Source organism: Myotis nattereri, assembly GCF_964212035.1.
Source record: "Myotis nattereri genome assembly, chromosome: 17".
In the NCBI taxonomy this organism is placed as follows: domain Eukaryota; kingdom Metazoa; phylum Chordata; class Mammalia; order Chiroptera; family Vespertilionidae; genus Myotis; species Myotis nattereri.
Genome location: NC_138092.1, coordinates 17,944,468 through 17,972,164, shown reverse-complemented (window position 1 = coordinate 17,972,164; position 27,697 = coordinate 17,944,468). Strand labels below are relative to the sequence as shown.

General features: G+C 39.1%; 2 protein-coding genes across 23 annotated transcripts in view; one reads left to right on the top strand and one right to left on the bottom strand.

Moving 5' to 3' along the window:
* Window positions 1-27,697, bottom strand: part of EMC2 (ER membrane protein complex subunit 2) — a 345,419-nt gene that overhangs the window by 66,638 nt on the left and 251,084 nt on the right. The window lies entirely within an intron of this gene.
* On the top strand, window positions 419-6,452 carry TMEM74 (transmembrane protein 74). Its single transcript, XM_081111436.1, has one exon. The coding sequence runs from the start codon at window positions 1,928-1,930 to the stop codon at window positions 2,840-2,842; it is 915 nt and encodes a 304-aa protein (XP_080967562.1). The 5' UTR covers window positions 419-1,927; the 3' UTR covers window positions 2,843-6,452.

Sequence of the window (27,697 nt, the reverse complement as noted above, 5' to 3'; positions counted from 1 at the left end):
AGGGTGGAAACCCCGGATCAAGGAGCTGCAAAGGAAATCCACTGTAAGGCTAGTATATCGCCCTTGGAACCAGAGGAGTCTCTCTTTGAAGAAAAGATAGACAGACGTAGGACCAGGGAATCAAGTGGAGATTTCTCTCCCTCTTTGTTATTATAAATTGCAAGCCCCCTAAGGGACTTTGCCGATTTTATCCCAAGTAGTCCAGTGCGATGAGTTCATTGTGCCAAAGGTTCATCGGGGTGCCTAATGTCTGAGCGACCTGCGAGATGATTTCTCCTTTCAGTAATCAAACTCCTTACATCCCTTCGTTCACTGAGGGATCCTGCAGTAGGGATCTGTCCACTCGCTCAGGGAAAGCTCTGGTTCAGTTGTGATTTTCCTGCACTTGGTGTATTTTTGTTTGTTTTGTTTTAGCTGCAGAGAAACTCCAAAAACAGAAGGAAAGTGGGTTTTTAAAAAAGCTAATGTATAGCAGAAAACGTGTGGATTCCCTCTCCCATATTTTAAGTGAGTTGTCGAAATGACCTTAGCCTTACCTGTGCTTCTGTGTGGGTTACCAGCTCTTGGAGCTGTGGATTTTGAATCATAATAAACCCCCAAGCCTTGGGTTAAATCAATTACTACCCTGGACTTGGGTGCTTTATTTTCTTTGAAACCTCTGTACTTTAGAAAGTGAATTTTTATTCCTCAGAAAAATGTCAGAGGCAGAGAAAGATAGGCAAATGGTTTTCTGTTTAACTTAATAGTTCTGTCCCAGGAAGGTCCCTTGCTGCGCTGGGGGTGAAGGAGTGTCATGGATACAAAGTTCCAGAGGTACCCTTGGAAATTGCTTCTCACCTATTTGCCTCAACCAAACCCTGACTCTGTGGGTTTATAATTCGTCTTTTGTTGTCAGCTTGCTTCTAGATTGGGTTTGTAAAACTTCTGGTCAAGATCCTGTGCACTTGTGTAGCAAAACCTGCAGAGGGAGAGGAACTCAGACCCATGCAGAGTTAGTGAGCAGCAGCAGTGGACCTGTACCTGGAGCAGGCAGGGGTGTGTGTGTGTGTGTGTGTGTGTGTGTGTGTGTGTGTGTGTAGGAGTGGGTTGGCATATAGTATTTGTAGGGATCACACCATGAGGCATGTTGTCTACATACTTCCAGGTCCATAACATGCTGCCCTCCTGTAGCAGCAAGAGGATGGGTTAAGAAGGGAAGCACAGTGAACAAGCTTGGGGTCTTGTAAATACAGGGCTGTGTGACCAGCGTCATTGGACACATGCAGTGCAAGGTTAGGAGAGGTGGCTGATTAAGCTGCCGTCTTTCACCTACACAGTCAAAATGCTGAGCCCCAGCTCCAACAGCCCAACTGATAGTGACATATGCGTTCACCCGTGGTGATGTGCTAAAGCTAATCTGTGTTAGAATCTGCTCTGAATTAAAGAAAGGGTAAATGCTTATAATTTAACTGAAATGTTGAGAATTCTGTGCTTCCCGTGTTCTCCAGAAAATCAGCAGTTCTGCTAAAAAAGGTCCCTGCCTTTCTCATTTGTGTCTCTGCACAGGAAGCCTGCCTTCTCATTGAGGGATCCTGTCACAGAGATGTGTGAATCCTTGGATAAATTTGGCCTGGTGACGGCAATGCCTTCTTCAGAGACACTGCTACTTCCCCCCTGCTCCTTTTCTTCCCTGACCTGAGATTCCTAGTGTTAATCCCTGTGATAAATCAGAGGGTTTGCCCTTTTCACACTTTCTAGCTACTAGACATCCTCTGCTTTCCCTCCCCCCTTTCAGGACGACCTGGGCTTGAAGTGTCAACACTGTGGCTGCCAAGGAGATGGGGGCCTCCGAAGCAGCACTCCTCGTGGTGCAGCCTTAGGTGGTTCTTCTCTGTGCTGCTATTGGCAGAATTTCTGGGAGCTGCTGGGGGATGTCCGGGTAGTTCTAATGGAGCCCCACCATCTTGCTAGGAAGAGCGGCCAGGCAGCCTGGTGTGATGCTGTGGACTGGGGTTCAGGAGGGCCTCCAGCTGACCAGGCAGATGCAGCAGCCACCAAAGCTGCTCTCTGCTGCCAGAGACACTGCACGTCCCCGCCAAGAGCAGCCAAGGTGGAAGGCTCTAAAGTTGGTCCTTCTCCAGCCTCCCCCTCCCCCTCTCTGCAAGACAGCATGATCCAGCCAAACTCCTTCCCACCAGGACCTCTCACCTCAGGGAATCACCAAATAGCAGCACGGAAAGTCTGCAATTGCTGCAGCCAGGAACTAGAAACTTCTTTCACCTACGTGGACGAGAATGTGAACTTGGAGCAGAGGAACCAGAGCTCCCCTTCAGCCAAAGGGAGTAATCACCAGGGAGACCTTGGCTGGGGAAATCCCAACGAGTGGTCCCACGAGGCTGCCATCTCCTTGATATCCGACGATGAAGAGGACACGAGTTCGGAAGCCACGTCTTCAGGGAAGTCCGTAGACTATGGTTTCATCAGCGCTGTCTTGTTCTTGGTCACTGGCATCTTGCTGGTGATCATCTCTTACATCGTCCCGCGGGAAGTGACTGTGGATCCCAACAGCGTGGCAGCCCGGGAGATGGAGCGCCTGGAGAAGGAGAGCGCCAGGCTGGGGGCACATCTGGACCGCTGTGTGATTGCCGGGCTCTGCCTGCTTACTCTTGGGGGGGTCGTTCTGTCCTGTTTGCTAATGATGTCTATGTGGAAGGGGGAGCTGTACCGTCGCAACAGGTTTGCCTCTTCCAAAGAATCTGCAAAACTCTATGGTTCCTTCAGCTTCAGGATGAAAACCAGCAGTCATGACAATGCCCTGGAGCTGTCCTTGGTAGAGGAAGATGCTCTGGCTATACAGAGTTAACTCTGGTTGTGAACTTGAGAGTCCGCCTTGGCATTTTTTATATGAAAACACACACACAACCACAAACAAAAACAAACCCCATTTCTTAAAATTAACAGTGCAGTTTGTTTGCCTGGAAAGAAAAATTGATTTCCCAAACCAACAGCCTGTGAGTGTTTTTGTTCTCCACGTATTTTTTATTTAGAAGAAAATCCATGTAAGTTGCATTAAGAAACCACACTCAGCTACACCTGTCCTTCTAAAGAGCTGAGATAGATTAATCTGTGATGGCCATCAACTTCTACTTCTCCAGCAAAATATTTCTAATGGCCCAGTGTACAAATGATTTCTTTGATAAGATATAGGATATTATTCTTTGGACACTAGGAGTTCCCATACACAGATCAATTGTAGACATCAATTTTGTCAAAAAGAGCTTAAGCACTATTCATATAATAAGGTTTATAGTTAACTAGAGGCCTGGTGCACGAATTCGTGCACAGGTGGGGTCCCTCAGCCTGGCCAGTGATCTGGGCCAATTGGGGCCATCTCACCCAGTCCTGATTGGGGCTAGTAGGGGTCAGTTGGGGAGGGACTGCAGGAGGTTGGCTGGCCTGCGCTGATCTGGGCCAATGAGGGCCGGCTGGCCGGGGAGGGACTGCAGGAGGGCTCCCTGGCATGTCGGGACATCCTACCCAGGCCCAATCAGCCAGACCCCAACAGCAACCTAACCTACCAGTTGGAGCGTCTACCCTCTGGTGGTCAGTGGGTGTTACAGCGACTGGTTGAAACACAGCATATTACGCTTTTATTATATAGGATTCTTAAAGTTTCTTATTCATTTTTTTGATATGTTTTTCTTCCTATAATTTGGCTACACACTAAAATATAGGGTTTTGAGTTTGAATGTTTCAAAAAGTGAGGATTGTTGGTTATTTTTTTAAACTATAAATTGCATATATTTAAAATTACCCCTGTACTCAGAAGTGGTAATTAAGTCACTAGAATACACTTTCTAGTAAAAGGAAATTATATAAATCATTAGGAGATCAATCTGAATTTAACCTATAATGGTAATGCCAGATAATAGCCAGTGTCTCATGCCCATTCTCTAGATGAAATAAAATTACTGGCTGATATAAATTTCATTTTTTGTCTGCGGTTTAGCTATGATACTGGTTACCCATGCCCTTGAAGTCCTTCCTGGCTCTCACATCAGAGAGGCAGTTCGTAAGACATTTTAAAAATATTTCCAGACATGCAAACATCTAGGCAGGTTTGAGTCATGATTGGCTCAGGCACACTCCCAGCTGATGTTTTGTTGTTTGGAGAAAACTTCCAATACAATTGTAGCTGGACTTGGGGACTGTGCCTAGAAGCATGTATTACTGGCTCTAGGCCATGCAATGAGACATTGCCCCAGGATGTCAGCAGTCCTTAAAACCCATAGACAAAAAATTAAAATGGAGAGAGAGTCAATGGGAACTGCACCCCTCATCACAATGGTCTAGGCATCACTCTGAGTTCTTATATCCAAGCCCTCAGTGACTGAGCTCAGGAAGCTCCTATGAGAGGCATGATGGGCAATGTGGCAAAACACCCAGTATACACCCTAACACATCATCTTCCCTAAGGTAGTGGTTCAGGAAGTGCAGCCTCAGAAAGATCTTGAATTTTGCAATTATTCCTTGAGATGGTTCCAACCTCATGCGGGAGGATTTGTTGTGGCTTCTAGTCCTGTGTTACCATTTTCAGTGGGGTCATTCTGAAAGAGGACTGGAGCTGGGGGTTGGGGTGGGAGGGCAGGCATGAGGAAGTAAGAAAGTGATTTCTTTGCAGATTGTAAAGCCTAATGCCTGCTGTCTTTTGTTGTTGAGGACTGTGGAATACGTGGGTGACTTCGGCTGGCAGAGTGTGTGAGTCAGGATTTCTATATGAATGAGCTCTTGGATGTCAAATGGATTTGATAAGTATGCAGTGTATGACTAAGGGTTAAAGGGAAACACAAAAGGGAAGATCAGAGGACAGTAAAAAATAGAGAGGATGGGTATGTAAAAACACTATTAGGCAAAAAAAAAAAACACAAGAAATATATGAACATTGGAGGAAGTTAGAGATCAGTTACCCTATAGAATAGCCTATTATTGATTCAGGAAGAATTGGGACAAGCTGTACATGATTTCTGTTTTCTACTGCTGGTTCTTTGTGCTTTTTGAACAAACGTTTTGTTTTACTGTGAATCTCATGTCATTTTGTGGTTTGTGTTGAGGCCAGCTTACCAGTGGTATAAGTTGCATGTTCTAAAGGTTTATAAGTTGTCAGGTTTTCGCCTGCTTGAGGGCCCTCCTTGAACGATGTCGAGGCAGTCAGGGAATGATCTGCTCGGCTGAGTGAGTAGGTCTGAGCTATTTGTTTTTGTTTTAAATACATTTTGAAAATACATGTTTATTCATAGAAGTTAAGTGGGATCAGCTGAGTTTTGTTTTTATTTATTGATGAGCAAGATTCATTTAGCCAAATCACAGACTAAATTGAATTAATTGTGTGGCCTGATTTTCAGTTTATTTTAGAACAAATTTAAGAATCGAGTGTTTAGGGAGTTTTTTCAATTCTGTAAAACTGACAATAAAGGAGAAAAACACTAAAGCTTTTTAGCTTTTCATTTGGAAGCATTTCATAAATCTTGCAGTGCTACCAAATGATATATAGTTCTGATGTGACCTAAAAGAGATACATATATTTTTTAATTTTAAAATTGAAATGTAGTAAATAAATGCTTATTTCAACATTATTTAAGTATGTTCATTTATATGGCACATTTTTAAGGTTCTAAATCATAGGAGGACAGACCATTACACCAAAAGGACCCAAGGAAGATTACTTGAATTTAAAATGATGGTGGCACAGGCAACTAAAACCCCTGAAGTTTAGACATGTTTCCAATCTGATGAAGAGGGTTTTGGGGGGCTCTAAATATTTACTTAGAAGTACTTTGTCAAGATCAGGTAATAACTGATATAGACACTGAGTGGACCATAGCTGTGGTGTTGATTTTGAGTCCTTCGTGGAGAGTTATTACCTTACACCTCTCTCTTCAACATGGCGCTGGTTGTTATCTATGAGAGTTTTTATTACCAGACCTGGAAAACAAAACTTTTTTCAGAGGTCTGTAGTTTAGACCTTTAATTTATGTGTCAGGTTTCAGAAAGCTGAGTTCAGAGTCACCTTCCTAATCTTAAGGAATAGCCAGTCTTATTTCCTCACTGCCACCTTCACACTTCCTAGCCAGGCTCCGAACACATCAGACAAGAAAGCTAAGACAGGTTGTTAGATAGTATACTGAGAGTTATTACTTTGTGGTTTTCATTGTGCTTTTAATTGTACTTTCTTTGCCAAACAAAAAATAATAATTTAATGTTGATTATGTGTTATTTAATATTGTAAAAGGGCAGTTATTAAGGTTATGGGCATTTGATGCCTTATAGGCTAATACCAAGTGTGTCATATTTAAAAATAAACCTATAAAAATGGTGTATTGTGTTTGTTAACTTTTATTTAAATCTGAATCTGTGATGCTGATTTTGTCTTTTTAAATTATGTTTCCAGAAAAAAATAAAAGTAATATCCCTGATTCAAGTATAAGATTCTTCCGGCTACCTACCATTGAACAATGTAAACTATGCCTTATTTTACTTTTACTTTATATGAAATAGTCAAAACTATTTGTGTTTCTCTAAATTACTCAGTATTGAACTCAGGCTGAGAATTGCATGATGTTGAAAAAATACATAAATAGATATTTAAAAAAACACAACTAAAAAACTAGAAAGCTTTCAGGTGAGAAACAAATATTGATTTAGCTATGCCGCTGCTCTTAAAATTCTCTTAATCTAACTTTGATCTCCATTTTCCTTTGAAGGATACATCATCTATATTATTAAGTAGAATTGCATCTTTATTATGTATAAGTGCTGTCAAGGTTGAGAATTCTAAAGGGATAACTTGAAGTGAGGCCCCAAATATTGCTCCATTTATTTAAAACAAAAATTGTCCCAGCAGGTATGGCTCAGTGGTTGAGCGTCAATCTACGAACCAGGAGGTCACGGTTTGAGTCCCAGTCAGGACACATGCCCGGATTCCAGGATCGATCCTCAGTGTGTATATCTTTCTCCCTCACCCTTCCTCTCTGAAATCAATACAAATATTTAAAAAAAAAATAAAACAAAAATTGGATCAATATTCTTATCTTCTATAAAGAAATAAAATGTAGTTTTTAAATATATATTTATATGTCTTTTCTAGACTTTTTTTTAACTACCTCGGATCATTCAGATTGAGCTACATTTCCAGTCTTCTGCTGCATGACCCTTAAAGGTCAGCAGGAAAGCTCTCACTGACCTATGCTGATGCCGGTACCTTTTCAAATGTTGCTGGTTGTCAAGCTAGAGGGGAAAATAGAGTCTGAAAGGTCTGGAACAGGCACTGCACCGCACAACTTGTTTCTCAAGTCTAGTTACACAGTCCCACTCAAGCCAGGAAACTCAGTCCCACCATAGGTCCTGAAATGGGAGGGTTAGGACTGTTTGGCAGATGACACTAATGACCGCCATAATTTCTAAGATCTTTGTGTTGTTAAAGCACACTATGGATCTATGAACATAAAAATTCTTATATTGTTTCATGACCACTTAATTATTTTAATATTTTTATACAGAGGGCAAAAATTATTCCAAAACCTCTCCAGAAAAAGCACAATTTAGTAGTACTTTATTTAAAATACTTAAATAGGGAGACCTGCCATAGTGGCTCAGTGGTTGAGCTTTGACCTATGACCCAGGAGTTCATGGTTCAATTCCTAGTCAGAGCACAGGAGGGGTGTATAGGAGGCAGCCAATCAATGATTCTCTGTCATCATTGATGTTTCTCTCTCTTTCCTTCTCCCTTTCTCTGAAATCAATTTAAAAAAATTAAAATACTTAAATAGGAAAATGATCATGATTTTCCTTAAGATAACTATATGCTTTTATTGTATTATTTTATAAGAATTAGGAGATTAAAAGAAACCAATACCAATGCTCTTAGCTCACAGATCAGAGGAAGTACTTTCTTAAATCCTTATTATATATTATTCAAGTTATAGTTTATGTTATTCTCACAACATTCCTGCAAAACTAGTATTATTATCTGCATTTCATAAATGAAACTCTAAAGCTCAGGAATATTAGATGACTAGCCAGAGTTAAACAACTAATAACAGTGGAGAAAGGATTGACACCGAGGACTGCTTCACTAAAAGCTCATGCATTCCAGGTTAGAAGGAATATAACTCTTCTTACAAAATACATCAATTTATGCTACCGATTTTATTTCATATTTATCATTTTATAAAATAAAGTAATAGTCAAGAGATTTAAGAAATAAACTTATAAAGAAATCATTCCAATATTTTGCTTTTGGATAGTATAGCCATTTCTCAAAATATAAAACCAGATTAAACCTATCAAAACTCACAACCATCCTACTCACTGCTCCCACTGAGATTCAGATAAACTTGTGCTGACAATTTGCCTTGGAGCAGAAAAGAAAATGTAGTTATTCTTCCTATGTGCTCAATAATTCTCATAGGATTTATGTAGTCTCCAGTAAGGAACTCAAAGATGGAAAGTCCTATTTGAGTGGTTCCATTATGTCAGGCATTCTTTCTCATGTATGGTGTCTTACTTCATCTTCCCACCCCCTTATGTAATAAGGGCTTCAGAACCCAGAACCAGGAAACAAATGACTTGAAGTTTGAATGCCTGCTCCTCTACTCTTGTCAACTCATCTGAGCCATAGTTTCTCCATCTGGAAAACAGGGATAATACTAGTACTGTTTGCTTTTCAGGACTCTGATGAAACAAGAAAAATAAAACAAAGGATGAGAGAGAGTCCTGTCTGAAGTCCATCATTAGGTCCATTATCTTCAGTGGGTTGCTTTGTAACAGCAGAACCCGGGTATAGAGAAGTACTTTGGGAGCTATGTTCATGTTAAGTACTACTGATTGACAAATAACTGAATTGGGCGATTATCAGGATCATAAATAATCTCCTTCACCCCCTACTTCCTCCTCCTCCTCCTCTTCCTTTGTCCTCCTACAATACCCCTCTTTCATCTTCCTCCTCCACCTCCTCCTCCTCCTCCTCCTCCTCATCACCATCTATGTGGAAACTATTCATTTGGAGGTCTCTTAATCCCACCATCATAGATATGTCCAAGAAAGAAAATTATATTTACCTCCATGAAACAGAAAATCAATCTGGAAATTGTCTTTTGCCTAATTGTGAGATATGATGTGCTAATATCTTGTACTGTATATCCAGGAAAAGGAAGAAATGGGTTTGATGAACAGCTAATCAGTCTCCACCAAAATGTATGACATGCTTGTAGTCAATTTCCTGTTTGATATTTGCTTTTTATAATTACTTTCTTCATTTATGCTTATCAAAGTTTTCTCCTTATTAACAGAATATATGGGTTGTTTTTTCACAAGTGAGTTAGGCTAAGTATCACATGATAAAATCTCAAGTTATATCATATTCAGTGATATATATATATTTCTGTGTGCTTTTGGCTCTCATAAGGTTGCAGTCAAGATTCTGCCTAGGCCTACAGCATCTTAAGATTTAACTGGGACTGGAGGATTCTATTCCTAGATGGCTCATTCACATGGCTGGCAAGTTTGTGCTGTCTGTTGGCTGGAGGCCTTGATCCCTTACCACATAGACCTCTCAACAGGGTCTTGAGCTTCCTCAAAACATGGCTTTGTTTTCCCATAAAGAGAGTGAGCCTAGATAGTAAGGAGAATGCTGCAAAAAATTTTATAGCCAAGTTTCAGAAATGAAACACTGTGACTTCTACTGTATTCTAAATAGTTGCTAAGTCCAGCTCACTCTCAAGGAGAGGGAACTAGCTTCATATTATGAAAGGAGGAATGCCAAAATAGGGATGTGTATATTTTAAAACCTCATCACTCAATGTTTTGAATTTTCTATATCCCTTCATCTTCTTTAGTGCTACTAATATGGCATTTCTGTACTTATTTGGTATTTTAATTAACTCCTTTACTTAATTACTACTTAATTAACCTTAACACTTTTAGAAATGTTAATTATATCTATTATATAGAAGTATTAGTGAGAGTATTGAGTTTTATCTTTAAAAAATCTTCCCTAACCTAGGGAAGGAAATAGATATACAAGTCCAGAAGCACAGAGTGTCCCAAACAAGATGAACACAAAAAGGCCCACATCATAATTAAATGCAAAAGGGTAATAACAAAAAGAGAAACTTAAAAATCAGCAAGGGAAAAGCAGGTAGTTACTTACAAAGGAGCTTCCATAAGACTGTCAACTAATTTCTCAATAGAAACTTTGTAGGCCAGAAGGGATTGACAATAAATATTCAAAGTGATAAAAAGCAAGGACTGTCCTAACTGGTTTGGCTCAGTAGATAGAGAATTGGCCTGCAGACTGAAGGGTCCCAGGTTCAATTCTGGTCAAGGGTATATGCCTGGGTTTTGGGCTCAATCCCCAGTAGGGGGCATGCAGGAGCCATACGATCAATGATTCTCTCCCATCATTGATGTTTCTATCTATCTCTCTCCCTCTCCCTTCCTCTCTGAAATCAATAAAAATATTTAAAAAATAATAAAATAAAAATAAAAAGCAAGGACTTACAAGTCAGATTACTCTACCCAGAAAAGCTATAATTTAGAATCAAATGACAGACAAAGAACTTCTGAGACAAGAAAAAACGAAAGGAGTTCATCACTACCAAACAAGTATCACATGAAATGTTAAAGGAAGAAGAAAAAACAAGATAAAAAATATGAACAAGAAAATGGCAATAAATACCTATCTATCAATACTTGAATCTAAAAAAGCAAAATAAATGAACAAGCAGAACAGAAACAGACTCATAGGTATAGAGAACATTTTGATGGCTGCCAGGTGGGAGAGTTATTAGGGTGATGGGTGAAAACGTGAAGAAATTTAGAAGTGCAAATTGATAGTTACAGAATAGTCATGGAGATGTAAAGTACATCATAGGGAATATAGTGGTAGTCAATAATATTCTAATGGCTATGTATGGTGTCAGATGGGTACAAGATTTATCAGGATGATCACTTAGTAAGTTATAAAATGTCTAACCACTAAGTTGTACAGATAAAACTATTATAATGTTGTATGTTAACTGTAACTGGAAAAATAAAAAAATAAAAAAAGATTTTAAAAATAAGAGCTGACTTTGGGCCTTGCAGAAAAACATCAGGCTCTCAAGTCCAAATAAAAGGGGCTCTGTGGATGTGGGCTATAATGAACAATACATTGACATTGAGGGAAGAGTGAAGCACTACACTTCAAAATATAAAATGCGCATTATTATTTGTGGGGAAAACCTCCAATTCCAGTCTCTTTCTCGCCTTTGCAATGACAAATCTTCCAATTCTCAATTAAATCACCTGTAATTATCACTTATGGTGGAGAATCATTAGTTCCTCATGTTAAGAAGTGATTTACTAAATTGATGCCTAAGGAGGCTAATGATAAAAACTAAACTATTAAGTGCTTATTATGTTCCAGCCCCCACTTTCACATTTCCTCATTTAATCCCCACAACAATCCTGTGAGGTAAATACTCTGATCATCCTAATGTTATTGGTAAGCAAAGTTAGATTTACCATAGACATTATTAGTTTGCTCAAATTATTAGCTGTCACATAGTTCCTAGGTCAGTATTGGCGAACCTATGACACGCGTGTCCAAGGTGACACGTGAACTCATTTTTTGGGTTGATTTTTCTTTGTTAAATGGCATTTAAATATATAAAATAAATATCAAAAATATAAGTCTTTGTTTTACTATGGTTGCAAATATCAAAAAATTTCTATATGTGACACGGCACCAGAGTGAAGTTAGGGTTTTTCAAAATGCTGACACGCCGAGCTCAAAAGGTTCGCCATCACTGTCCTAGGTGGCAGAACTGGAATTCAAACCCAGCATTTGAATGGTTAATACAGTTGCTTAGGTAAAAACTAACAAATGGTGGAGCTGAGATTTCACACCCAGGTCTGACACAAAAATCCATGCTCTTTGTGTCTGTAAAAGCCTGCCATTTACTGCCATTTTCACCTGAAAGGCCTGCCCTTTACTCTGCCAAGGCCAACCTCATTGATGATTACTCATATCATCATTGATCTCTCCCTTCTTTAAATAACCATAGCTCTTAGTATTTGTATTCACAATTCACTCAGTGTAGGTCGCCTTATATTGATCACTAATTGTTTCATGCATGAGACTTTTCTTTCCAATTAGACTTTAAACTCGAGGAGGGCAAAGACCCTCTCTTACCTCCATAATACCGAGGATCAGTACTAACTCATACCAGAACTTGATGATTGTTCATGACTTGCATAAATAGAAACATGGTGAAGTTTCCCATTATGCAAATATAAGTAGTCTGGCCCCAATACTAACATAGCCTCTTATTCTGCTTTACAGGATAAGAACCAGACCAAAGGTAGAAAAAAACCTTCTGGAGGAGAGCCGTGAAGTAGATTAAAATTAGAATCCACAACCCAAGGGAAATCATGAAAGAACAATGAATTCCACTTGCACAGCCAAAGGCTAAAGCATAACTCAATAAAAATTCACTATTTTTTAATAGTTGCTATGCAGAAACATTCACTTTCACTAGGAATCAAAATTTCAAATTAAACTGATATAATTTTTATCATCAAATCAGGATTTTTTTCCCTTTTTTAAAAGCAATTTTTTAAAAATATATTTTATTGATTTTTTACAGAGAGGAAGGGAGAGGGATAGAGAGCCAGAAACATCCATGAGAGAGAAACATCCATCAGCTGCCTCCTGCACACCCCCCACTGGGGATGTGCCCGCAACCAAGGTACATGCCCTTGACCGGAATCGAACCTGGGACTCTTTAATCCACAGGCCAACGCTCTAGCCACTGAGCCAAACCGGTCAGGGCTAAAAGCAATTTTTAATGTTGTATTGAAAGATGCTATCTTATATATTACTTCATAGGTGCATCAATTAATACATTTCTTTCTGGAACACAATTTAATAGTATGCACCTGGTGTTTTCAAAACATACTGTATCCCAGTACCCTACTTCAGGAAAATTTACAATAGGAACATTCAAGGAGATGGATGAAAGTTTATTTACAAAGGTATTTATTGCTGTATTAGCTAAAAGAGTGAAATACTGAAAATAATCTCATAGTCAACAATAGGGGATTGCTAAAATGGCTCATAAAATGGATTTTTAAGGATATGAAGAAATGCTCAAAGATTTTTAAGGATATGGAGAGATGCTCATAAAATAACATTAAGGGAAGAAATTGATGACACAGAACCTTTTCTCAAATATAGCATCATCCCAATTGTGTGCTATAGAAGTGATTTATGTATATACAAGACAAGAAGGCAACATTAAAATGTAAACAGTTATCTCTAAAGCAAAGTAGTCAGTTTCTTTTGTTGTATTTTCAAAATTTTCTTTTGTATTTTCTAAATGTGCTTTTAATTTTGTAACAAACATTTCTGTAACACTATATACCGACATTGATTCAAGGGGTTTTACAGATACTACTCATTTAATTTAATCCTCATAAGAACCCTATGAGGTAGGTTCTATTGCTACCTCCATGTTATTGATGATGAAACTGAGACACAGAGAGGTTTAACAATTTCCCCAAGGTCACACAGCTAGTAAGTTATGGAAGCAGGATTTGAGTCCATGAACATAACTGTACCATGACTGTGAAAAACTTTGGAAATCCAAAATAAAAATGAAATATATTTTGATTGGAGAAAATAACAAATTACCAATTAATTATCTTGATTTTCGTGGGCTAATATAAGAAGATAAGAAATCAACATGAGGAATTCAGTTTTCCATCAGAAAGACTGTTCTGACATCTGGCATCATTGCACTGGAATGAGTCAGAAAGCAAAATGAGGGAACTTCTCAGTGGGGCCTTAAAAGTGGGATCAGTGGTTGTCTGGTATAGCTAATGTCTGCTTGCTGAGCATAGGAAGATGGATCTCAAGGTCCCTGCCAGGCCTATGATTCAGTGATTCATGAAGTAATAAAGCCAGGTTGGATGACCCAGTTTGTCCCCTAATTACATTTATATTCCTGTCCTTTAGAGGAGCCACATAGATAGGACTCTTCCTTCCTGTAAATATGACAATTTAACATTTTATCTAGAACTTGGAATAACAAGCATAATTTAAATAATTTCCAAGGAGAGAGTCCACTGTTCTCTTACCTTTTTTCTCAAACCTCACTAAATTCGTCGACTGAGGAAATGTAGTAGAAAGAAGAGCTCGTCAGCATTTTGCCAGGTAAGAATAGGAATTACACCATATAAATAGCTGCCATGAATAATTTATTCGGTAGTTAGATGGCATTGTTTGTGCTGAACTGTACTTTATCAGTTGTCCTTCCCCTTTTGGGGCTTTTATGAGTTTAGGTTTTGTGTCAGACTATACATCAGAGGAAAAAGAAATATTATCTGTTTAACAATCAAAAAATATTGTAATTTGCCAAGAGGCCTGTACTTTTTCTGAGAAGTTGGTTTATTGGTGTTGACTTCTATCCAGCTGCAGTAGGATAACAGCTTAGTAAAAAATTACTAATTTATTTTCCCACAATGATAAACCATATTGGTTTTAAAAAGGAATTTTCATTTTATAGCCTTGGGCCACTTGGTAGCTTTTTACTCATAGGTTGAACTTCCTCCTCCTGGAGAGAGTGGGTGGAAAGTAAAATGACTCTATATGATAAATAATGAGGAACTCGAGGGTCAGGCACAGCCCAAGAGAGAAGGATAGGGGGAGACAAGAGCAGAGGAGAGGGTGCCAAGGAAAGTGGTAGGAGGTGCAGAAGGAAAAGCATACTTATAGACAAATTCCTGGTCATAAAGATGGCTGAAGCAATATGAAGATCAGTGATGTTGTCTTTAATAATATTAAGTTGTTCCCTGTTCCTCGTTATTCTGTATGTTCTCTCTCAATGTCTTCAAATTTCTCAAACAAGTCAGCCATATGGAACAGCCTCGTATTAGTGGAGCCACAGGGAAGTTAAGGATGGGGCACAGAGGGGCAGGCCCCTTGGTATTACTCCTCTGCTGCAATCTACGTGGTGATTCATTGTAAAGCAATAGCAGAACCATTGCTGACTGTGGTATTCAAATCCCCTCTGAGATGGATCTTAGTGATGATCAGCAGGCTGCCAAACTGAAGCACAGCTTCTTGCAGGCATTCTGTACCTGCATTAATAGGACCTTTCCAGGTGGGTCTTAACCCAAGTTGGACCACTTTTCTAAGAAATGTGTTCTTCTATATATTATATCGGGTTAAAGTCGAATGTCAATGTGAAATTATTCTGACTGGCCCATTTATATGTTTCTCAAACGTTTTTCTACTAGAAAACTAGGAAAGGATCCCATATTACTGGACATGGAAAAATTTACTTTCTAAAAGCAGGCCCATTCTTTCCCTTTTATCACCTCTGTTCCCTCTGCTAGATTTTCTATTTCATGCCCTAGACTCTAATAAAGAAAGAATCTCAACTGCTAAGACCTTAGCTAGATTGTGCTGTCTATGGAGTTACCAAACTCACAACTACCTCTTAAAGCCTTGGATAATGAAGGCCCTCAGAAAGACTGACTTCGATTTGCAGTATCACTGGTGGCTGGGGAAAGGAGTACCCCAGGTAAGGCAGATTTGTCGGACCTGAGCCTCTGTACTAAGGAGTGGCTAAGTTCTGATCTCCAGTTCAAACCTGGAGCTGAGTGTCAAGGCCAACATTAGTAAGATTATGTTGAGGTCGTGGACTTGGAAATGATGACCATATTGACTTGATATGATGAAAACTGAAGAAGAAGAGGTTGAAAAACTTAGACACATCAGAACCCTAGAAATGTGATACAGCAGGTGGCCGAATACTCATAAACTCAGCTTGACTGAGTTCTTAACAAATTTTCTGCAGTTGGAGAATATGAGGAAGTGAGTTTATCTCTGGCAAAACTGAGGCTAATCCTTCAGGAGCCTAGGAGAGTACAGAACGTCTGTAAAGGTCAGACACCATCTGTTGGAGCTGAAAAATGGAAGCAGAAATCAAGTAGAGTGAGATGAGCTGGATGAAGAGGCATGACCCCCTCCAGCAGTAGTTCAAGCTCATATTCCCTGACACTATTCAGACATGACCTTCATCAGTTCAGCCTAAAGCTCAAGCTCAGCATAGAGAAATGTTCTGTCTCTTTGAATGGCAGCATGAGGTAGCCACATGACCTTTTGTCTTAAACTAAGTGTTTCATACATACAGAAGGGTAAGGAGTTTTCTTCATCTTAAACTCTAAGCAAACCCTCCTCCGAATAGAAAAAAAATGTATATGGCACCTTTCCAATAACTCCTCTATTTTCTTTTCCTAAATACTGTTATGTTAAACTGTATGCGTGAAAGCATAGTTAAATAATCAGAAACCGATAACGTTACTAGGTGAAAGAATTACTGTTTAATTCTGAGACTATAAATTGTCAGGAGACTTGCCTGTGAGATAACTCTGAAGATTGTTATAACTTTTCAATTCAAGAATTAATATTCAAGAATTCAGGTATATACTTCATTATTTGAAATAAAGATATTGGTCAGAGAACTAGACCTTTTACTTGATAAGGGCCTTGAACATCTGCTTTGAGTGCTAGGTGTTGGTATATACTTATTTATTCCTCCAAACACCATAAGGGTAGGCATTCTGATCTAAGTTAAGAATGACCTTTATGGTTATCCCCAAGTAATCTAAACCACAGATAACAAATTCAAATGTCAATGGTCTATTGTTATCTTTATATTATTTATAAAATCACCAAAAATAGTGAATATGGGAGTTTATTTAAAACATTCTAATACTATGTGAACCATCTCATGCTTACATTTGTATTTAAATAGCTGAATCTCAGGAGAGGAATTTTAGCGATTTAGAAATTAACATTCAGAATTATCTACAATGCAGCTCTTTGCCTTTAACCAGTTGGGGTTTATGTTCATTGTGGCTGACTAATGTCTTTTTTATCTGGGCCAATTTGAGGTAGAGCATATGGGAGTGTTACGATGGGGGAAAGGGTTGTTTCTTAAACTTATCAATGGGAGAAGAATTAGGGGATAATTAGGATTCAGCCAGATGCATGGGGCACTTTCATTCCATGACATACATGAAGTAGGTGAAGACGAGAGAATATCTGAAAGATAGTTGTGGTAGGGCAAAAGAAAAGAAAATAATTGGAAGGACATTTATTCATATGGATTCTTGCATTCATTCAATAAATTTTTACTGACTGACTACTATATTCTAGAAACTTTACAGGAAAGAGAATATAAAGGTAAGAAAAACAAAACCAGACAGGGATAGATGAGAGTATGTCCTGGGAAGAAAGTGTATATGAGACAGTAACACTGGGGTGAGACCCGAAGGTTGACAATGGTGGGAAGATATATGCTGATGTTGCGATCATTGAAAATGTCATCAAGATAGGTTCTACCAGCAGGGCTGAATTCAAAATCCTAAATGCTCTCTCATGAGGAGGAAAAGATTAAGAAACTAGAGAAAATGAGCTAATATTATTAAGCCCTGAACTTGCATGTTACTAAATTTGCTCTGAAAGGTTTTTAACCTATTCATGAGTATCAGCTATTCTTCCTTAGGAAAACACACAAAATAATTTGGGATATTTTCCTTTATATTGGAGCAACTCCAGTATAATGGAGGCTAAGGCCATCATGTCAGAGTATATAATGTATTCTTTGAAGCTCTGACATTTTAATTAGAGAGATGAGGAATATTATAGTCTCCACTTCCCTTTGTGAAGCTCAGCTAGTTCCTTTCTCAAGCCCTGTTGAAAAGGATGCCCATTCTATGAACCTTCTTGTTTGGTGTTAATAGCAAGAGAAAGGAAACACTGGCAAATCATTTTCAAACAGTGACTGAAATTCACTGGAATGAATTCTGAGCACTAGATAGAGAAGGACTCTTTCCTGGCCTTTCTGACAGAAAGCCGAACAGAAAGGCATCGACCTCTTTGGCTAGGTCTGCTGTGTGTGTGTGATTTTATGGAAATGATGATTGACTAATTTTTTTTTCAAAGTTAAAGTTATTTGTATATATTTTAAAAGAAATCCTTAACATATATGTGATAAAGGAATTGCCGAACTTTTGGAAGTTTTGATTGATGTTGTGAATGTCCTCATGTAAGGACTAACTTGAGTAAAAAGAACCCTGCCATCTGGGAGAGCTTCAGGGCTGCATATAATGTGGGTAGACGGGGAAATAAGAGGAGGGTAATATTCTTTTGTCTGTGTTTTCTGTCATCAAAGACAGTGGATGGGAGACCATCAGTTTCCAGGTCCAGGTGATTTTCCTGGAGAAGATAAGAGGGTTAGTTCAGCTGTTAGACTCTCCTTCAATAACATGGATAAAGCATGACCTAGCTGCAGAACTATTCTCATGGCTCTCATTTAAAGGGATACACTACATAAGTTTCATAGATCATTACTGATCATTTTATATTCATTGAATACTTACAGTATTAAGCATCTGTGCATATCTTTTTTATGTTATTTCATTTAATCCTTACAACAACTCTTTGAGGTATATTCTATCTGAATGATGGGAAAACAGGTGTAGAGAAATGAGAAAACCCCAAGTAATATCTAGTAGGTGAGTAATCATGGAGTGAAGCCCAGGTTTCTGACTCCAGAAAGCATGCTCTCAACCACTACATAATACAGCTTCTCACTCCCTGAACCTAATATTGTATCAGCTAAACTGAAGGTGTTTACATGTTTATGGAGGAGTGGATTGCAAAGGAAAAAATAGTAAAGTTTTCAATTGTGGTAAAATTTAACACACACACAGGCAGAGCAAAACCATTCATCAAGGACCCTATACAAGAAAAAAGTGGTTAAAAACCTTCAATAAAGTTACTAGATAGATGGATTTCTTGAAAGAAAGAAAGGAAGAAAAAAAGAAAGAAAGAAAGAAAGAAAGAAAGAAAGAAAGAAAGAAAGAAAGAAAGAAAGAAAGAATCTCAGTATTTAGAGGGAGGGAGAAATAGAGGAACAGACAGATACAGGGAGGGAGAGAGAAAGACAGAGAAAGAGAGAGACAGAGCTCTTGGTTTTCACTTCAATTCAAGAGTCCAGGAGCTGGTGTATCAGCTGCAAGGAAGAGAAATACTGGAAGCAGAGGGGGCTCCTTTAATTGACAGGGTCCAGCCAGCTATGATCCAATCCCTGAGCTAGCAAATCACCTCCTCTCTCTTCTGCCCTGCAGCTTGGCTTGAGTGTTGAACCAGTAATCACTTTTGGGGTTGCAGCACTTACGGATAGTTCACTATATATCATAGTATAGGATTACATTACCCTACCCTCTCCAGGTAATGACACCCTTGGCTAGGGCTCCTATCAGACACCAGTCATCAGGTATGACATTGCTGCAGCCACACTGCAAAGTGACATGGAGAGACTTTTGAAAAAGGGCAAGGGGATAATTGCATCTTTTCTAAGGAGAGTCAGGCACTCAGCCAAGTAAAAGGTTAACACAAGTTAATGTTGCAGTCAGAGCAAGAACAAGCCACAAGCATTTGCTGCCTCTCACACTCCTGCCAACAGATGCATTCTGTCAAAACCGCACTCAGAATGGGCTTGCTAAGCACCATCTAGCTCTGCTACTGGCAGCTCATCTCCTAAAACAGGAACTATGACCTGCAAGGCCTGTGAGAACCTGCATGCTTCCTTGGTACACTTGGCTTTTCAACCCAGATCACCAATGCCCAGAGATTAGCATGACCCTTGGTCTGGTTTACCTAAGACTAGAGGCCTGGTGCATGAAATTCATGCATGGGTGTGGTCCCTAGGCCTGGCCAGCAACCGAAGCACGAGCATCTGGCATGGAAGGGCAGGTCCCAGCTGACCTCTGGGCCCTGGGCAGCACCTGGGCCCCTAGGCGCCCATGCACCACCCTCTACCTGAGTCAGGGCACCCGAGTCCCCACACAGAGTTGTGGTGAGTATGGCCTGGACACCGCAGATCAGGGTGCAGCGTGGGCCTCTGGGTGGCCCAGCAGCACTGCACGGAAGCCAGGCAGGCAGCTCACACTCTGAACCCACAGGGAGCCCAGCTAGCCCCTATGGTCCTGGCAGAGATGCCTTGCAGGTGCGGGCGGGCTTCTTATAGGTGCCTGGCACCTGAGCACAGGGGCTTCCCTGGAACGTGAGCCCTGACATCCAGGGGGGAGGGTAGCATGGGGAGTGAGAGCAAGCTCAGCGGACACCCCACACTCTCACTGCACCTCCTCCATCCCCATCACCCCGCCCCCAGGTAGCTGGCGAGAGGTCGCAGCATGTCACTGACGCCTGCCATGATCTGAGCCACCCCTGGTGGTCAGTGTATGTCTTAGTGAACAGTTGAACTTTTGGTCTCCCAGTTAAACTCCTGGTCGAACGACCGCCCTAGGGGACAATTTGCATATTAGGCTTTTATTATATAGGATACTTGGATATTCCACTTGTAATCATCAGATCCATTATGGGGTCTGTATGTCAAAGGGAATGTTATATACTTCTTTAAAAGTGATTTCACTAAACTAAGACTACATATTTGTCATCTTGAAGTCATCAGTATCGAGGATAATCCTAATTATTTTGCCTACATAATACTAATCAGTGTCTCTTATTGGCAACGATAAGAAATACCTGGCCTCTTAAATGCTAAGTGTGTAGATCTCAAAATTGCCGGGAGCCGGTCCATCCTTGCTGTTTCAAAGGACTTGGCATATATGGCATACTGTTCTTAAAATGTTTGCTCACCTTCTTGGCACTATGTGTTTTAACCAAGGTCTCCTCTCTGAGAAAGATTGTTTCCCCAGGTAGGGATTTTCCCCTGAAGTTAGGGAGGGAATAAAACCCCTCAACTAAGTGCCAGGTAGGTAATTAATCACTTTAACTATGAACAATCATGCTTAAGCTACATAATCTTTACTCCCTGGAATGGAGATAAGAAACGCCCTAACCTTTGTAATAGAGATTGATAGGATTGAATCAACTGGTATAAATTCAGATGTAACAAGACAGCAGAACACAGAACTTAGAACACAGAACTTAGAACACAGAACTTAGAAGACAGAACCGAGGCACAGAACCTACACAGAACGTTCTCTAGAGACAGAAGAACTTCGCTGGAGAGAACATGGCAAAAGATCCTGGACAGAAACTGGCCTCAGAACCTAGAGACAGAACCTAGCGAGAGAACATGGCAAAAGATCCTGGACTGAACCTGACTACAGAAATTGGCAAGAGGACCTGACTAGAACCTGGTGACTGAACCTGGCTGGAGAACCTGGACAGAACCTGGCTGGAGAACCTAGCGAGGGAACATGGCTACAGAACCTGGCTGGAGAATCTGGAGAACCTAGCAAGAGAACATGGACACAGAACCTGGCTAGAGATCCTAAGCAGAACCTCTCTGGAGATCCAGACCAGAACTTGGCTGGAGATCCGGGCTAGAGATCCTGGCTAGGCTGCTGATCAACTGAACGCTGTCTCCATGTCATTCCTTCTTCGCCGACTCCGTCTACGCTTTTGGGAACCCCTGGACCTGCTGGGGTTGGACCCCGGCACCTGGCGCCCGAACAGGGACCCCTAGATAAGCCCCACTCTCGGGATGGATAGGATTCCACCGTAGGAAGAGGGTGGATAGTCTTTGCCAACTCCGTCCACGCCTTTGGGAACCCCTGGACCTGCTGGGGTTGGACCCCGGCACAAAATTAGGAAATAAAAAAACAGTACACAGTAAGTCCTCGGGTTACGTCGGAGATCTGTTTCTATGATGCAACGTAATGCGATTTTCGCCATAAGTCGGAACCCACCTACATAAGCACCTACATCACTCACATGGAGCACATACACAGCAGTAATGAAGTGAAACAGTGAAAAAAAAATTAAAAGAAAGATAACAATTTCTGATCTTTACTTGTGGTAAATAAATAAAAAAAACATAAAGCACATATGTACATACGCCAAAATGACGGAATTTTTTTTTTTATAAATAAATGGGAAATGGTGACATAACCACGAAATGACATACATCGAGTCCAACGTAACCCAAGGACTGCTTGTGTGTGTGTGTGTGTGCGTGTGTGTGCGTGTGTGTGTATATATATATATATATATATATATATATATATATATATATATATTCTCCCGTTTCAGTATTTCTCCTTTGAGTATAGTCTCCTACCTCTTAAGGAAACAAAAATGATTAATGGAATTACTGAGGTCTATGGTCAAAGGGGGGTCTCATGGGAATAGTCAGCAATGTTGGCATCATGAACTCAGAACTTAGGTTATTATCAGGTGAGAAGAAGCTTTCCCCAACTTAGCATCATTTGGAGTTCCTGCAGCATGTGAGTACCTAGTCATTTTGAACATAGCTACAAGGAGATGGCAGGTTTTATATCTTCCTGGGGAAGATTTGATTATATTTCATGAAGTGATTGCAGTCTGTTCCTCTACATTTGCAGATATGTATGTATGTCTTAGATCTCAGGAATGAACATGTTGATTTGGCCTAAGGTGAGATAAGATTCAGGAGCACAACAAAGACATTGAGGTTAAATATATCAAGAATATATTGTATCATATTTTAGTCCCTTCCATCTACTTCTAAGTTAGAAAGGGTAACAGATGAAATGATTTCCCAAACCCTATTAAAAGAGTTCTCTAATTTATAAACATAGTAAAACCTAATTTCTATATCATCAGGTAGGTTTATACTCCAAAATTCTGGAATGCTATCTTCTGTTTAATTGGAGGTGGACAAAACCCAAGCTGTTTGAAGATTTAATAATAGCAGAAAAGAAATAACTTTAATAGTCCAGAAACAAATTCATTCAAATAATTCCAATTTTCAATTACACTTTACTTTCTTATCACGAAGTATTTGTTGTTGCTTGCAAGTGACTAGAATATAATTCCTTAATCCCAGGGCCCCTTTTAGGCATTGAATGAATGACAAATACCAAAGAAGAAAACATGTTCCCTCTCAGTCCAATCCCCAAATCCTGCTATACTTTTACTTCTCCTTTTTTCACTTTTTATTTGCCTTATTCTCTTATCTGAACCTTAAGTTCAGTTTAATTTGGTAATATCTTTATGATGCTATTAATATTCAACTTACTCTGACCTTAGTTCTAATATGACTTTTATAAAAATATAGTACTCATTTTTCTTGGGTAAGTCTCCTATATTAAAGAAATTTATTATCTGTCCTTTATTTTTTGATTAAGCCAATCATTAACAGAATTCATAATTTCTTAAACTTCCATAAAAAATCTATTAAGCTATAGAATGCACATGTTAGATTATTTTTAGATTGTTTAGTTTAATACAGAAATCTTAGTTAGGGTTGGACCCTTGAACAATAAAATTAATGGTGCCAAATAACCATTTATTACAGTGTAAAATGCCCTCTTTAGACTTAAATTTTTAAAGACATCACATGGTTTTAAGTAAGCCTTCCAACCTCGTTTTCTTTCACTATATTTTAATTGTTTTATTTTTTAAAATAATTTTGTCAAGATATAGTTAGCATATAATACTATATTAGTTTCAGGTGTACAGAATAGTGATTCAACACTTATATACCTTATGATGTGATCACCACAATAAGTCTAGTAACCATCTGTACCAGGCAAATTACAATATTATTGACTATATTCCCTATGCTGCTCACTATATCCCTTGGCTTATTTATTTTATTTTCTATTTTTTAATTTAATTTTATTTTTAGTTAACTTATTGGAGTGACATTAGTTAATAAGATTATATAAGTTTCAAGTGTGCAATTCTGATACATCATCTGCATATTGCAGTGTAAATTTATTTTAAATTACAGTTGGCATATTATACTAGTGTCAGGTATACAATATATTAATTCAGCATCTATATACCTTACAAAGTGATCACCACAATAAGTCTAGTAACCATCTGTCACCACACATAGTTATTATGATAATACTAGAGGCCTGATGCACGAAAATTCGCACATGGGAGGGGTTCCTCAGCCCAGCCTGCGCCCTCTCACAGTCCGGGAGTCCTCAGGGGATGTTCTATTGATGGGAGGCGACCAGACTGACTGATCAGAGAATGGCACCGCCCCCGTCACTCTGCTGTTGCCACACAGCCTCCCTCTGAGGGAGGCGACCAAACGGGTTGATCAGGGGATGGTGCCCCTTTGCTGCCACTGGTTGCTGCCACCTCCATTGCCATTCCCTCCCTCTGCCTGCTGGCACATGCCTTGGCTGGCCTGGTGCTGCCTGCTGGCAAGCCCCACCCCCGCTGACTGGTCATTCAGCCGTTCAGTCAATTTGCATATTATGCTTTTATAATATAGGATTGACTCCATTCCCCTATGCTGTACATTACAACCCCATGACTTATTTTATATGGAAGTTTGTACTTAATCCCCTTTTCCTTTTCTGCCTAAGCCTCTACCTCCTTCCTCTCTGGTAACTATCAGTTTTGTTCTCTGTATATATGAGTTTATTCCTGATTTGTTTTGTTTTTTAGATTTCACTGTATAAGTGAAATTATACAGTATTTGTATACTACATTTGACTTATTTCACTTAACATAAAACTCTCTAGGTCCATCCATGTTGTAACAAATGGCAATATTTCATTCTTCTTTATGGCCAATTTCCCATTGTTTGTAAATATTACATCTTCTTTAGCCATTCATCTTTCAATGGACAACAAGGTTGCTAACATATCTTGGCTATTGTAAATAATGTTGCATTATCATTTTGTATTAGTGAGAAAGAGAGAGAGAGAGGGAGAGAGAGAGAGAGAGAGAGAGAGAGAGAGAGAGAGAGAGAGGGAGAGAGAGAGAGAGAGATCTCATGATTAAGAATGTGTTTTCTGGGCTGTAAGTATAAAGATACCTTTGTAGTCACTCATATGTTCAGATCTCAAGCCATGTTGAAGAGAAAGTTCTCCTCAAAGCCTTTGACATCTGTGGTGAACTACATATAACTAAAGCTGCAAAAAGTGGAGACTGAGCTCAGATAAAGATTAGATTGTCTCATCACCACATCCTACCAAACTGGCCTGACATAATACAGGGCACATGTTTTGTTTTTGTTTTTTATTAAATTAATTTTTTTGTTTGTTTGGGGGGGTGTTAATATTACATATTTTATTCTCTGTTGTTCTTATGCATCAATATTCAGCCTATAATAAAAGTTTCAAGATTTGAAAGTAAACACAAAAAATGTGGCCCATGGTCAGGAGAAGGAACAATCAATTGAAGCAGATCCAAAGGCAATGTAGATGTTAGAATTATCAGAGAGAGTCTTTCAACGAACTTTTAAAAAGTGCTAAAAGATTTAGTGGGGGAAAAATTGAAAAGCATGTATAAAGAGATAAGAAATTTTAGCAGAGAAATATAAACAAAAAAAGAACCAAATGGAAATGTCAGAGGTGAAAAATGCAATGTCTAGAATGAAGATTTTATTCTATGGGCTTAACAACAGCCTACATTTAAAAATGGGGAGGGAGGTCATTGAACTGGAAGAGAAGTCAACAGTGTTCATCTGAACTGACACACAAATAGAAAAAAAGAATACAAATTAAAACAGAACAAAGGGTCCGAGATTTGTGAGATAATAGTAACAGCCATTGATCTAAAATACTTACAATTGGAGTCTCAAAGTGAGATCAGAGAAAGAATTTAGCAGAAGAAATATTTGAAGAGATAATGAATGAGAATTTTCCAACATCAATGAAAAATGTCAACCATAGATCCAAGAATCAACAAACCCCAAATAGGGTATATAGAAGGATAACCACACCTCGGAACCTCTTAAGTTAAAGTTATTTAAATGAATATAAAGAGTAAGTCTTAAAATCAGTAGAAAAGTAATATTACATATAGAAATGCAATGATAAAAATGATACCTGATATCTCATCAGAAACAGTGACGGCAAGAAGGCAATGAATATTTTAAAGTGCTGAAGGAAAAAAATATTTTTGAGTCTACAACCAATGAAAATATTCACCAAAAAAACAAGCTCAGTAGAAACGAGTGCAAGCCCACAAAATCAGAGAGATTTTTATGTCCAACCATCCTGCACTATAAGAAATGTGAAAGGAAGTTGTTTTAGCAGAAGAAAATATGGTATCAGAGGGAAACCTGAATCTGTGGAAAGCAAAGAAGAGCATCAGAAAGCGTTTTAGGTTGCGTTAGTTTTCTATTCTGTGTAACTAGTTTTCACAATTTTTACAGCTCAAAGCAGCCCACATTTATTATTTCATGGCTTCTATGGGTCAGGCAACCAGGCACAGTTTAACTGCATTCTCTGTTGAGGGTCTCATAAGGCTACAATCAGGTGTCAGCCAGGCTGCTTTCAGGGTAGGGGGCTTGACTGGGGAGGGATATACTTCCAAGATTATGCATATATTTTTAAAAATATAATTTTATTTTTATTTCAGAGAGGAAGGGAAAGGGAAAGATAGAAACATCAATGATGAGAGAGGGTCATTGAATGGCTGCCTCCTGCATGCTTCCTATTGGGGATCAAGCCCAAATCCCGGGCATGTGCCTTGACCTGGAATCCAACTCTGACCTCCTGGTTCATAGGTCAAGCTAACCATCTGAGCCACACCAGCTGGCCCCAAAGTTATGCATATTGTTAGCAGAATTCATTTCCTTGAGGCTGTGAGTCTGAAGGCCCCAGTTTCTTTCTGGCTGTTAGATACAGTTTTTAGAGGCTATAAACAGTTTTTAGAAGCAGCTTACATTTCTTTGCTACATGGTCACTAACTTCATACCAGCAAGGGGAGTCTCTGAAATGAATCTGCTGTATATAATGTGACGTAAGCATGAGAGTGAAATCACATCAGGTTTTCTGTGTTCTGTTGGCTAGAAACAGGTCAGGGTTCTGCCCACTCCCAAGTGGAGAGGATGGAGACCAGGAGGCAGGGATCATGCTAGTGGGCATCCTAGGGCCTTTCCACCATATAGGTAAATATAAAAGACTAGTGGCCGATGCATGAATTCTTGCACATTGAAATGAAATTATTTAGAAGAAAGATTCTCATGGTAATTATGTTCCTGCAAAAAATTACATATCAAAATTGTGCCAATAGTTGGTCTTCAGATACATTCTGGCATCTCATATGATTGGCACCAGCGAGAGTTTTTACATGTATTGTGCATGCGCAAGTCAATGTTTATTTTTAAATTGCCAGTGTGTCATATGTACAGGCCGGTCAGTTGGTCGGATAATCGGACAGACAGATGGTCAGTCACTTAGCCTTTTACATATATAGATGTTTTTATTATCTTTAATATATTTTAAATTTTATGATGTTCTCTCCTTTAAAATTTATTTTAAAATCTATTAATTGTTTAAAACAAAAATAATAACTATCTTGTGGAAGTTTAGCATATGTAGAAATAAAATACATGTCACCAAGACAACAGGGGAGTAAGGGATAAAATGAATGTTTTTTGTTTCATAGTGGAACAGATTATTTGACAGTAGACTGGAATAACTTGAAGCTGCTTATCATATTCCTTACAGAAGTGGTTCTCATAGTGTGATCTCCAGAACTTGTTAGAAATATAAATTCTCAGATTCTACCTCCTACTTCCTGAATGATAAATTCTGAGGTTGGGTCTGGCAATATGTGTCTTAACAAACTTCCAGACAATTTGTATGCATTCTAAAGTTTTAGAACCACTATAAA